We start from the raw sequence: 14,157 nt of genomic DNA, 5'->3' as shown, positions 1-14,157 counted from the left end.
GATTTAATTATTTTTATGAACATATAATCCATTATTTACCCCTGTACCAGAGGTACAGGTCTGTGAATCATCAGGCTTACACACTTCATAGAACTCATCATAGCACATACCCTCCCCAGTGTCCATAACTCAACCACACTCTCCTTACCCTTCACCCCCTAGCAACCCTCAGTTTGTTTTGTGAGATTCAGAGTCTCTTGTGGTTTGTCTTCCTCCTGATCCCATCTTGTTTCATTTTTTCCTTGCCTATCCCCCAGGCCTTCCACCCTGCCTCTCAAATTCCTCATATCAGAGAGATCATATGATAATTGTCTTTCTTGATTGACTCATTTCACTCAGCATGATACCCAGAGAGGGGCCTTTTTAGAGAGTAGGACTGTCTACATCTCTTGCCAATCCCAGCCTTTCAGGTAAACCCAACTTTCTGTTTCTAATTCTTATTTTTAGACTCCTGAATGTAGCAGGAGATGATTACATGTTCTTTCTGATTGGCTCTGTACAAATTACATGTTTTTCAGCTTTACTTAGCCCTCAGTGGCACTTAGTAGCACTTTTACTTGTCTGGTATCATCAGTTGTATCTTCTGTAACCCTGGCTTGAAGTGTTCTTCATTCTTCATTCTCTTACTCGTCAAGAAAATGGAGATATTTTTATCTTCCTTTTTTTTTTTTTTTTTTTTTTTTTTAAAGATTCTATTTATTTGACAGACAGAGATCCACACGTAGGCAGAGAGGCAGGCAGAGAGCCTGATGCGGGGCTGGATTCTAGGATCCAGGACCCTGGATCCTGGACCCTGGAATCATGACCTGAAGGCAGAGGCTTTAACCCACTGAGCCACCCAGGTGCCCCTTCCCTTTTTTTTTTTTTTTTTTTTTGATCTTCTTAAACTCTTACTTACACTTACACTCCTCACCTCCCAACCTTCCTTTGTCCAAATCAATCAGTCCTTTGAGAATAGTCAAGTTTCTGGAACCATATGTTTGCTTGAACCTACAAGTTACAGAAAGTCTTCTTCTTACTGAATTTATATTTCCATAGAATTTATCTTTACTTCCATGGCTTTGTTGCATTCTACTGACTTCTAGGTAAAAATAGGTTCTACTGCTTTCATGAAGTCCTTTAGGAAGAAAATTTATTTTCATATTCCTCACTACCTAATATTTAATATATTAAGTTTTAATTGAATAAGTAATTTTGATAAAACTTGAGCTATAATAATGCAATAACAATTTTTTAATAATAGAAATCTTGAAAAAATCTATAAACAAATTTATAGATTTATTGGAGCATACTAGAAACTGAGAAACATCAAAGAAAATGATTTTCTCAATTTTTGAGTACCTTTATAATTATTAATCAGACATTAAATGGAATATGTTTATGTTGTGGGAGGAAGGAAGACTTGAAGGTATAGAAAAGAGTGTCAAGCATATTCTGATCATATTGTCACATTTTTGTTGATTGAATTCTTAAAAACATCATATCATTATAATGTGGTTATATGATACTATTCTGGGTTATAAAATGAGAGTATTTAACTTTTTTTTTCCCAATTTATTTATTTTCAGAAAAACAGTATTCATTATTTTTTCACCACACGCAGTGCTCCATGCAAGCTGTGCCCTCTATAATACCCACCACCTGGTACCCCAACCTCCCACCCGAGAGTATTTAACTTTTCAAGGCACATTCCATCAGACGGGAAGGAGAATCAACATTTAGTTTCTGTGTTATTCTGTGACTATAACAAAAATAATTACTAATGAGGACTTGAAAAAGAGATGTTAAAGTTAATTTATGTCATATTGGACACACCATAGGCCTCATCCCTTAAAATGCATTTAAGTAGTTATTTCAAATGAACTTATATCAGGAAACAAAATAGGTCATTTTATAGTTAAAAATGTTTTTGTTTTGTTACAGGCAGCTGTTAAATCTAAGAAAGCTACAGATACCTATAAACTTTATGTGGAGAAGTATGCATTAGCAAAAGCTGATTTTGAACAGAAAATGACAGAAACAGCTCAGGTTGGTATTTTTAAGCTTTAAATCTAAAACAGGATATTTGTTTTACTGATAGAAATAATATAATTCTTGTGTCATATAATTTTTTAGTATTAGAAATGTTGAAATGTACAATGTGTATGTTTTATTAGTGCTGTTTTAAAGATACACGTCTTGTTTTGGCAATGAGGACCATATGTAATAACTATCACATTATAAAGGATTATTTAAGTGTATCAGAAGAGGCTGCTTAAAGAGAATGGGGGAAAGTGAAGATATTGATAGATGATGAAGACAGGTGATTGTTAGTTAGCCTTATGTATGAATTGTAAAATTGACTTCTGCTTGAGAAGAAAATTACAAATGATTCACCACTGTGAATATAGCCATTAACAAAAAGTCAAGAATCCCTGCTCTCATAGAACTTCCATTTTAGTTAGGGAGGACAGACAATAAAAAGAGTCTGTCTCAAAAAAAAAAAAAAAAGTTTGTCTCCCATAAGCTTGGGATAATTTATAGACCATTTGATATTCTTAGAGCCTTAATTAAAGGCCTAGGTTTAAGATGGATGCCTTTTATGAATCATATCTAAAACTCATACCCCCATCCTCTTGTACCTTTTTCTTGTCTTGTTTTTCTCCTTAGCACCTGTTATTTAATATGCCATGAATTTTATTTATCTGTCAGGGTAGGCTGGGTATACTGGGGTGATGAAGAAACCCCCATATCTCAGTGGCTTATAAGAGCAAGGGTTATGTTCTTATCATCATGGGCTGGCTGGAGCTGTTCTTCATCTTTTGTAATCTGTTGAGGCTGGTGAAGGAAGCTCTTTTTAGAACATTATTCTTAGTCATCATATTTGAATGTAGTAAAGCACACTGGTTCTTCTACCCATATATATATATTTTTATTATCTGTCTTCCTTCACTAAAATGTAAGTTCTATCAAAACAGAAATTGATTTATTATTTCCTCACCACTTTTAAAATAGCTCCCATGGTAGGCATTCAATAAGTGTGAAGAAGGACTTCATGAAGCTGCCTTTTTGGATTCTAGGGAGTCTTCCTGCTTAGAGTGATGAATGAGTCACATCTCAGAAATCAAAATCCTTTCATGCTTGTTTGCAGGCATATATTCTTCCGTCTTTACTTGCCATGTTTGTAGGCACGGTGCTAGTTGCTGGGTATATACAGTATATGTGTAAATAGAACAAATATCTCCCTGCTCTAGGTGGACTATACAATATAGAGGAGGGAGGTAAACATTAAATACCTGATTAAATATAAAGTTATGAATTATTAAACCTGTTACAAGGGAAAAGAAGGATTATATGAGATAGAATAATAGGAGCAACCTAATTTGATTTGGATTTGGTAGTTAGGAAAGGTTTTTTTGGAAAAGTGGGATTTAAAACTGAGACTTGAAGAATGAGTAAAGAGACACATTCTAGAGCAGGAGTGCATCAGGTATTGAGGACCCATGGGTGTAAGACCCAGACATATGAAAGAGCTGTCACATTGTAGAAATTAAATAGTGTTTCATGAAAGTGAGTGAAGAGAGATAGTGGTAAGAAGTGAGGTGAAAGAGATAAGGACAAGGCTGTAGTGAGGGCTTAGGTTTTCTTAAGAGCAGTTGGTAGAGGGTTCCCCTTCTCCACATTCTTGCCAACATTTGTTGTTTCTTGTCTGTTAATTTTTGCCATTCTAATTGGTGTAAGGTGGTATCTCATTATGATTTTGATTTGTATTTCCCTGATGGCCAGTGATATTGGACATTTTTTCATGTGTCCAAATCCCAAGAAGCTAGAAATAATCTCAAACTTTCTAAAAAGAAAGAAAAAGAACAGTGCATAAGTCAAATAAAGGAGAGAAAAATTAAAAAAAAATTAAAAAGCGGTTGGAGGACACTGAAAGATTATATGCAATGCGGGACTTGATCCTAGGATCATGACCTGAGCCGAAGGCAGTTGCATAACTGAGCCATCCAGGTATCCCCCGATCTTCATTTTAAAAGATAATTCTGGCAGTTCTGTGGAGCATGGATTATAGTTGGGCCGAACGAGAATCAAGAGTTCAGTTTGGAAGGCAAGTAGAGTGGTCAGGTTAGGATGAGGGGCAGTGTGGTGGTTGGAAGAGAGAATTGACTGTGTTTGGAGATGTCAAGGATTAGAGAATGGGGGAATTCTTGGGGAAATCAGAATCTCTTCTGGCTTTTGGCTTGTATAAGTTTGTGTGGTTAGAAATGAATGGAAAGACTAGATGAAGAACTATTAGTTTGAGGAGTTGGAAGAGGATCAGATGTTCAATTCTGAACATGTTAATTTTGAGCCGCCTGTACTTAAGCTGGAGACTTCATGTGGGCTATTTTGGAAGAGCCAGAAAATCTGGGCTGAATGTAATTAATGTTCACAGTCCTTTGTTTACAATTCTGAAATCCAGAATCTCTAAAAACCAAGTTTTTTTCTGAAATGAATTTGGCAGCAAAACTTGACCAGAACTGATGTAAGGCTATGTATTTGTCCCACCTACATTGAATATACCTGTTTTCCTTTAGAAATATTAATGTGTTTGATAAACAGATGCCACTGTAGATCCTGCTTTCAGTATTGTGAAAGATATGGTAACAAAGCCACATTATCTTTATTTTAAAAATTAAAAATGTTTGAACTCTCAAACATCTCGTTCCAAAGTTTTGAATGAAGGATTATGAGCCTGTGTAAAATAAGGGCTTGTCAGTACTCAAAGTCATAATGACATTATCTTTGAATAGAGTGTGGGGAAGAAAGGACCAAGCTCTGAGAGACTCATCATTGACAGTTTGATTGAAGAAGGGATGCTGAAACCCAAGTAGGACAAGCCAGACAAGGAAGAAAACTGGGAAGAATAATGTCATGGCAGCTGGGAAATGATAATATTTCAAGAACGGTTTAGTTAATTGTATTAAACAAGGGTCTAACTCTAGTGAAAGAAAAAAACTTCAATTTCTAAAGCAACCGATTATTGTAGACTTAAGCAAGTGCTCTTTTGGCTTCTGAAACCTTAACACTTGTTTATAAGACAATTATTGGTTCATTAATTTGGCATCAACATGACTAGTTTCTGTCAGAAAATGTTTACTTTCAGCTGTTTAATTTGGAAAAATTAGAATTTGCTGGAATCAGTTTTTTATTCATTTATATTATTTTATAAAAGTGTTTTGAAAGAATTTTTAGCACTCCTTTTTCCCTCTCATTTCTTTTATTTTTCATTACTTCCTCCCCCCCTCCAAATTGGCATTTTGTTTATTCTGCTACTTGTAAGATGAGGATATTAATATATTTGAGCAGATGTATAACCATGCTGCTTTTAAGTAAAGGTGATGGTATATACTGTGCTAATGTGTGTATGTTTGTCCTCTTTCAAGTTCCCTCTGTCTCTCTATCACACATGTACAACAACAAAACAGGCTATCATTTCTTAATAGGTAGTAGACTTTAAATTTTAATTTCAGTTAATTAGAAGTGAAAATAATTCTTTTACATTTTCATCTTTCTTTGTTCCAGGCCTAGCATGTTGACCTAATCCCGGTGGGATGGGGTATATCAGTGTAGTGAAAATCAGATTTGGGTGACAGGACCTGTATTTCTTTACTAGTGGAAAAAGAAGTTGAATGTGTGGGATGAAAAAGGTTAGGATTTATTTGGAATATTTTGGTTTAATTATTTTCATTTGGGGTTAAGAAAAAGCATAATAAAAATTGTGAATTTTCTTCATGTGTATGTTTTCTACTATTAACATTTAATGATATTTAAAAACTGGAAAAATATGGAGATTTTGTTTAAACAGGTGGCTCATTCAAGGAAGCTTTGAGATTTTGCTTAAACTACACCTTCAGATTAGGGACTTTCAGTATTAGGGTGCTTTTTAAAAATTTTTTGAAAATTAATATGCAATGTATTATTTGTTTCAGGGGTACAGGTCTGTGAATCATCGGTTTTAAACAATTCACAGCACTCATCATAGCACATACCCTCCATAACGTCCATCACCCACCCACCCCTTCCCTCCCCCCTAACTCCTTCCCTCCCCCCCAACTCCCCTCCAGCAACCCTCTGTTTATTTCCTGAGATTGAGAGTCTCTTATGGTTTGTTTCCCGTATGTATTAGAGTGGCTGATAAAGTTGTACTTTTTCTTTTTTTTTTTAATTTTTTAAATTAGCATATAATGTATTATTAGCCCCAAGGGTACAGGTCTGTGAATCGCCAGGTTTACCCTTTACAGCACTCACTATAGCACATACCTTTCCCAGTGTCCATAACCCAGCCACCGCCCCCCCCAGCCCTCAGTTTGTTTTGTGAGATTAAGAGTCTCTTATGGTTTGTCTCCTTCCCGATCCCATCTTGTTTCATTTATTCCTTTCCTTACCCCCCTAATCCCCAGTTGCCTCTCATCTTGTACTTTTTATTTTTTATTTTTATTTATTTCTTCAAGAAAGAGAGTATGTGAATAGAGCAGGGGGACTGGGTGTAGGGAGAGGGAGAAAGAGAATCCCAAGCAAACTTCCTGCTGAGCGTGGAGCCCTTTGCCAGGCTTGATCTCACAACCCTGAGATCATGATCTGATCCGAAATCAGAGTCAGATGCTTAACTGACTTGGCCATGCAGGTGTCCCCAAAATTATACTTTAAAAAAAAATTAATGTAACAGTACATATGAATACAGTATTAGGGTGCTTTTTAAAATTAAAAAAATTAACATATAATGTATTATTTGAAATTTCAAGGAAGAAAAGTCTGATTTGTTCAAGAAAGTTCATTTATTTATATTCAGATACTTAAGGCTGTAGTCCCATTGTTGAATTAATTACTCTGTTTAGTAGTTACTAATTCTGAGGAAATTGATATTTAGCAGATCCCCTACCCCCTCTTAAAAACCCAGCTCAGTTTCTAAATTGCTTCTGAATCACGCTTTGAGTTTCTATGTGGCTTCATGCTTCAAGATATTTTTAAATAATTAAGGCTATGTCTTAATCATTTTTTTTTTAAGATTTATTTATTTATTTGACAGAGAGAAACAATGAGAGAAAGAATACAAGCCGGAGAAGCGGGAGAGGGAGAAGCAGGCTTCCCGCCAATCAGGGAGCCTGATGTGGGGCTCAATGTGGGGCTCGATTCCAGGATGCTGGAATCATGACCAGAGCTGAAGGCAGATGCTTAAGAGCGGAGTCACCCAGGCGCCTCTCAGTGTAGCTCTTTCAAAAGAGAATGAAGATGGCACAGTTTTCTTGGGATTAGGGATTATCCTTATGAAATTTGTGGCTGTTTGATTTAGCTTTTCTGGATTTGGGTCTTACCTGTCAGTGAGAAAATATCTTGTTCATTAAATTGCAGAAATTTAAGCTGAAGGCGAATTTGTATAATATGAACATAAAATCATGCTTCTGCCAGTATTCCTCACTTCTTAAGAGAGTAATTCAGAATCTTGAAATGCTGGTATTCTTATTGATTTGGTCAGAATTGGTCAAAGCAAGACATTTTAGCTCCACCATTTCTCATGAATAAAATTGATTTAAGTTTTTGGACTATTGTTGCATTGTTGCCAGAACTATAATTTCACCATTACTGATTTTTTTTAAAAAAGTTCAGACCCTTTGCAAAAATATGAACATGATCATTTAGCTTTGTGGTTTTCTGATCATGTGACGCATTGCTGAAGAAAATTGCTTATAAAATATGGGGTGAGGGAACTTAATTTGATAATCTAACTAGAAAAAATAACGAGATATTTAGGCCTATTCCTTAGAACTGATTTAATTTGACAGGGGAAAAAAAAAAAGGGTAATCAGGTTTGTGTACTTGAAATGACAAATGTATTTTGTTTGAAATAGCTAGTTCAACATTTCCCAAATCCTGTTTTGAGGAATATTATTGTTGTGTGAGATATTAATAGATACTCAGAGAAGAAGAAAAACAAAAAGGGCTGTGTGGTCAAATTTGGAAAACACTGGGTTAAGCAAAATGAAACATGTTTTATTTCAGTATTTCTCAGGCTTCTTAATTTGTGTATTAGAAGCCAAGTCTAGCAGTGGTTTTCTTCCTGGGGAATAAATACCAGAATGACCTGGGAATTTTTTCCAAACAACATTCTTATCTTTTTCCACCCCCATTCCCCAGGGAGTAGTAGAGAATCTATGCATTCTGTGGTTTGAAAACATTTTCCAGGTGATTGGATATATCCCTACCTTCTGTTGAGAACTGTTGAGATGGAGTATACAGGCATTTCTGTATTTCTTTGACCAGAGATTACCTCTTTGAAAGCCATGTAATAACATTTCAAGGATTAGACACTTTGAGAGTCTGCGGGCTAGGTTATAAAGTCTTCAGAAGTAAGCATTAGCTTTTGGTTTGCCAATTAACTGGTCTTCAGTTGGAAACACTTCTACCTTCACTTTCATGAAACTTCTCATTTGGGTCTCCTTCCAGTTTTCTGAGTGTGATTATAGATTTTAATTTGTGGCGTCTTCAAACTCTGAACAAGTTCAGAGAGATGGCATAGTGAGAAATGGCATAGGGAAAAGTTAATGTATTAAAAAGTTAAATGTTTCAGTATATTTATTGGACTCATTTGTCTAGAAGTATTGTTAAACATTACATAATGTTAGCTTGCTTAATTTGGTTAGCTATATTGAGATGATTTAAAAGGTCTTTTGACTGCAAGTTCAAGCCCATATTGGGTGCTTGAAAAAATAATTTATAATAATAATTTTAAAGTTTTGATTTGATTTTAAATTTGAAATTAAAGTTTTGATTTCAGAGTGTATTTTTAATGTAGATACATAACTTTTCATATTTGTTACCCAGAAGTTTCAAGATATTGAAGAAACACATCTCATTCACATAAAGGAAATTATAGAATCCTTGTCAAATGCTATAAAGGAAATTCATTTGCAAATAGGCCAGGTAAGTTTTTCCTTTTGTTGAAATGACTCATGAAAATTTTATGTTCATTTATGACTGTTTAAAAATCTAAAACTCAGTATGATACTGGATTATTTCAGGTAAAAATGTGTATTTACAAGTATTAAATATAAACTGGATTTTTTGGGACCCCCCTTCCCCCCTCCCAGTGACTCAGTTAAGCATTTGCCTTCAGCTTAGGTCATGATCACACGGTCCTGGTATCAAGTCCTTCATTGCACTCCCTGCTCAGGGCAGTCTGCTTCTCCCTCTGCCTGCCACTCCCCTTGCTTGTGTGCAGGCTTGAGTGTGCTCTCTCTATCTGACAAATAAAATCTTAAAAAAAAAAAACAAGCTGGATTTTTGATTGGCCGCCAAGGATGATAATTCAAACCAACTGTTAAAATTAATGATAGCTCAGTCCTTTTACTTTAAAATTCTGGAGTTATCAATTTTTGGATTTTTAAAATAATTTTACTCTAGAACAGTAGTAAGTTACCGAACTTGTGCTTAAATGGGTACCTGGGTGACTCAGTTGCTTAAGTGTCTGACTTTAGCTCAGGTCATGATCTCAGAGTCCTGGAATTGAGCTCTGTGTTGGGCTCCCCACTTGGCAGGGAGTCTGCCTCTCCTCCTTCTGGAGCACACGATTCTTGAACTCAGGGTTGTGAGTTGGAGCCCCACTTTGGTATAGGGATTACTTAAAAACGAAAATCTTTAAGAAAAAAAAATTTTTCCCCAAAATACAAAAGCAGTTTAATTAAGACACCTTGGAGTATACTGAAGTAGAGTAGAGAAAGATGAGGTCTGTTATTTTTTTATTTTTAAGGATTTAAATATTATTACAGATCTATATAAGTTTTAACTTATCATAAGAATTATGTGTCTAAAACATTCAAAGATGAGGACAGGAAACTTCCTTGAGTTCTAAGACTGTATTTTTAGAGCTTCATGTAAACAGTGGTTGATACCCACAGGTCTACTAACGCTACAAGGTAAGAGATCATGTTAGGTAAATTAAAGTTCTCAAAGGTTTTGGGTCAAAAAAACCCCCACATGTTTTGGTGTAATGAATTTTAATTGCTTTATGCAAGTTTTGTCTGAAATACAGTAAGAATTTTTGATGGAAAAAGAAAAAAATTACCTTTATTTCATTTTAATAGGTCCATGAAGAATTTATAAATAACATGGCTAACACTACAGTTGAAAGCTTGATTCAGAAGTTTGCTGAGTCAAAAGGCACTGGGAAGGAAAGACCTGGTAAGATGATTAACTCTGTTAAGGAGATGTATACAGATCTCTCCTCTAGCAACAAATATATTCGATTTTAAATTCCTAAGCTGCAAAATGGAGCTTGGGAGATACCTAAAAATCTATGTAAATTATCAAGTATTTACTTTGTGTCTGATATGTTAAATTAATATTTTTATTCTGGCCTTTAGTGGTTAATAATTTAATATTAAAGCAATTATAATCTTTAGTAAATTAATATGTTGTCATTTATATTTTTTAAAGACTTAGCAACAGAAGCCCAGTTTATTTTTAAATTTTTTGAATTTATGGACATTGACACAGAATGTTACGTTAGTTTCACATGTGCAACATGGTAATTCACCTTCTCTTTGGGTTACGCTGTGCTCACCACAAGTGTGGGTACCATCTATCACCATACAACACTATTACAATGTCATTGTCTATATTCCCTATGAACAGAAGGCATTTTAGTAAGAGGAAGGTGGGAAAGAATATTGAGCCCTCAGAACATTGAGGCCAACAGAGAACGTTTCATAAAATTTAATAACTTGTAAAATTTCCTTATTGAAATATATATTCAACATATATATGTTGAATATATAAGATATATATGTTGAATATATAAGATATATATTTGTTGCATGCATATATTGAATATATACGTTGATTTTATTACCTATATACTTGTTGCATGTTAAAACATTCAAGACAGTGTTTCAAATGCTGGAGACACACCATTGAACAAATGAGTACAGGAATCCTTGTTCCTGTTTTATGAACAAATAATTACAGTGTCCTGAATCTTACTTTTAATAAACATGTTATATCAGATGTACTAAGTAGCCCATTGTCTTGCCCTTCTCAGCATAGAGCTTCCAGATTTCTTGATTTTGTTTATTGGTTACTATATCACGTTCTTGTAAGATAATTTGTTTCATTCTATAGGTAAAAATAATGCAGTCTAGTAAAGAAATTAAAATATGGTTTGGAATTCAGGAAAATGGTTAAGTGATTTGTCGGGAAGTCTGGGAGCCATTTTTCTTTAGTGCAGTTCCCAGAACTAAGGCTTGTAACCTAAATTTTCCTCACTTTTTCTTTTCAGATTTTATTAACTCTCAAATAATTGGTTCACTTATGTTAGTATTTTCCCTTCAGATCTTCTTTTCGTGCTTTCTCTGCCTACCTAACCAGTTGTAGCATCTTGATTTCTCAATACTGGCACAGTAGAGATTTCTTCTCTAATCCATTTTACATGTTATACAGCACATTCGTATTTTGACTATACAATTATGAACTTACAATTGCACTAAAATCTTTTCACTTTTCGTTGTAGACGATTTGGATTTGGATTTGGATAAAGCTTTTCAGGATCTGCTCTGACTAGTCTTTAGTCTTACTTTCTATTATGACCCTTCACTGTAGCCAACTCGAACTGCTTGCTGTTTCCTATACATGCTCCTTTTCCGCCTTGGTATCTTAGTTGCCCTTATGTTCCTTTTCTAGGAAATGCTATATCCCATTTCTTTCCTGCTCTGTGTCTTCCCATTTATTTGTCAAGTAAATAAATTCTTAAATACCCAGCTCATTTGCTACTTCCGCTATCGAAAGTGCCAGTGAACTTTAGCGGTACTTTTTTCCCTTCTTTTTTTTTGTTATTGGTGCTATCTACCTTAAATTTTAATAATTGTGCGGATGTAAAGAAAAGTTCTGTATTTGATTCATCTGTTTATCTTCTTCATGGGTAAAGAATACATTTTTGGTGAGTGAATGAACAAATGGACATAGAATAGTAAAGTTAGGGTGTTACAGAGGTTGTGGTGTTTAGATTTGCTATTAGAAGAGTCGTGGTGAGGAATAATAAATAATTATGGTTAAAGTTTGGTGAGACTTAGTCTTTGCGATTTAATGTGCCAACCACTTTGCAGCCAAACTTTGATCTTCAGAAACTGTTTGAAGTAGGTACTATTATTCTCATTTTAAAGATGAGAGAAATGTTGAGAGGTTACATGATTTGCCTAAGTTAGTATATGGCAAAGCAGATAGTAAAATGCCAGGATTTTTGACCCCAGGTACTGTGCTTTGGAGAAACTAGAATAGAATGAAGTGAGTTTACATATATTAAGAGAATAAGATGGGGCGCCTGGGTGGCTCAGTGGGTTAAGCCTCTGCCTTTGGCTCGGGTCATGATCTCAGGGTCCTGGGATCGAGCCCCGCATGGGGCTCTCTGCTCAGTGGGGAGCCTGCTTCCCCCCCCCTCTCTCTGCCGACTTGTGATCTCTCTCTCTCTCTCAAATAAATAAATAAAATATTTTAAAGAGAATGAGGATGTTGAGATACATAACTACAGAAAAGTATGAAACCCTAAAATTCCTTATAAAGAGATTAAATTATGGGGCTCCTGGGTGGCGCATTTGGTTAAGCATCTGACTCTTCATTTTGGTTCAGTTCATGGTCTCAGAATTGTGAGAGCAAGCTCTGTGTCAGGCTTTGTGCTGGGTGTGGAGCTTGCTTAGGATTCTGTCTCTCCCTCACCCCCTGCGTGTGCACACTCGCTCTTTCTCCAAAATATATATATATATATATATATATATATATATATATATATATATATATATATATGAAGACCAGTTAAGAAAGGTAAAAACAGTTGGAGAGCAAATTCAGTTTTTATATAAAGCATTTAGGAGTGCTGATAGATAAAAAGCAGAGATGTATTGGCTGGTTAAAAGTGCCTCAGAACACTAAACAAGATCAGTAGATTGTATTATCATTGGTATCCTGTTTGTGACATGACGTTTTCAAGTTTTGCAAAATGTTATCGCTGCAGGAAATTGGGCAAAGTATACAAGGAATCTCCCTGTATTTCTTTTTTTTTTTACAACTGTATGTGAATCTATAATTATCCTAATAAAAATTACAATTATTTTAGGGGCACCTGGGTGGCTCAGTTGATTGTGTGTCTGGCTCATGATTTTGCCTTGGGTCATGATCTCATGGGTCGCGGGATTGAGCCCCATGTCCCCATGTCCCGCTCTGCGCTTAGCACAGAATTCGCCTCAGATTCTCTGCCCCTTCTTCTGCTCCTCCTTCAGCCTGTGCTTGCATGCACGCACTCTCTCTCTCTCAAATAAATAAAAATCTTTAAAAAATTCAGTTATTTTCTTATCTGTGGTATTACTTAGCCCTATAGTTTGTGGTCTGTTCTTTATCAGCAGTAAAGTTTTTAAGCCCCATTGCCCTCATCTGTAAAGTGGGGATAATAATAGTATTTCTCCATGGGGTTTTTCTGGGGTTTATATGAGATAATGTAATACTTACTGAATACTTGATAAATACTATGTTAAAAAAGTAATACATTTCTGATAAATGGGTAGCTAATTATATGCTGTTTCTTTTATAAATTTAAACATAGTGGCCTCAAGATATACTGTGACATGTAGAAAGTCCATATATCTAAATGACAAGGCCAGTAATGATGATGACATGAATTTTCCTAGAATAATCACTAAGCCAAGAATTAGGTGACTGTTTTAGGGTGACTGTTGACACAGTGACTATAAATGACTGATTTTCAAAAGAAATGGTCCTAGAACTAACTTTAACAAGAAAGTATGGTGTCAGAGTGTAGGGGATAGAATAAATATTACTTCTCTAGTTGGCTTGCTATGGGTGACTAGTTAATAGCTCTTTCTTTGTATTTGTTCGGCTTATGGGCACCTGAACAAGTGAGTCTGGGGGCCTCTTTCATCGATGAAAATTTTGTGTTTCTCAGAAGAATAATATACTCAAAAATTTGCATTTGATTACATGAAATTGATAGACTTAAAGGATTTTGTTTTGTGAGATACATTCTTTCAGTTGTATATAATGCTGATTGCTGTTAATATTTTCTTTGTGTTGTTTTGTAAGGGCCCCCTCTGGTGGATGAATTGCTTCTTAAACTGGTTTTCATCCTGTGGGATTTAT

The 14,157-nt window shown here is 35.2% G+C and overlaps 1 protein-coding gene across 1 annotated transcript in view; it reads left to right on the top strand.

Annotated features, from left to right (window-relative positions):
- The window catches only part of FCHO2 (FCH and mu domain containing endocytic adaptor 2), a 133,333-nt gene that overhangs the window by 44,430 nt on the left and 74,746 nt on the right, over positions 1–14,157 (top strand). The window contains exons 6-8 of the mRNA XM_044267358.1: positions 1,924–2,028; positions 8,842–8,940; positions 10,101–10,197. Coding sequence (XP_044123293.1) covers positions 1,924–2,028; positions 8,842–8,940; positions 10,101–10,197 — 301 coding nt within the window. The remainder of the gene's footprint in view (positions 1–1,923; positions 2,029–8,841; positions 8,941–10,100; positions 10,198–14,157) is intronic.

The sequence above is a fragment of the Neovison vison genome, chromosome 1 (genome assembly GCF_020171115.1).
Source record: "Neovison vison isolate M4711 chromosome 1, ASM_NN_V1, whole genome shotgun sequence".
In the NCBI taxonomy this organism is placed as follows: domain Eukaryota; kingdom Metazoa; phylum Chordata; class Mammalia; order Carnivora; family Mustelidae; genus Neogale; species Neogale vison.
The sequence above is the reverse complement of the archived record's forward strand: the minus strand, read 5'-3'. Positions and strand labels throughout refer to the sequence as shown.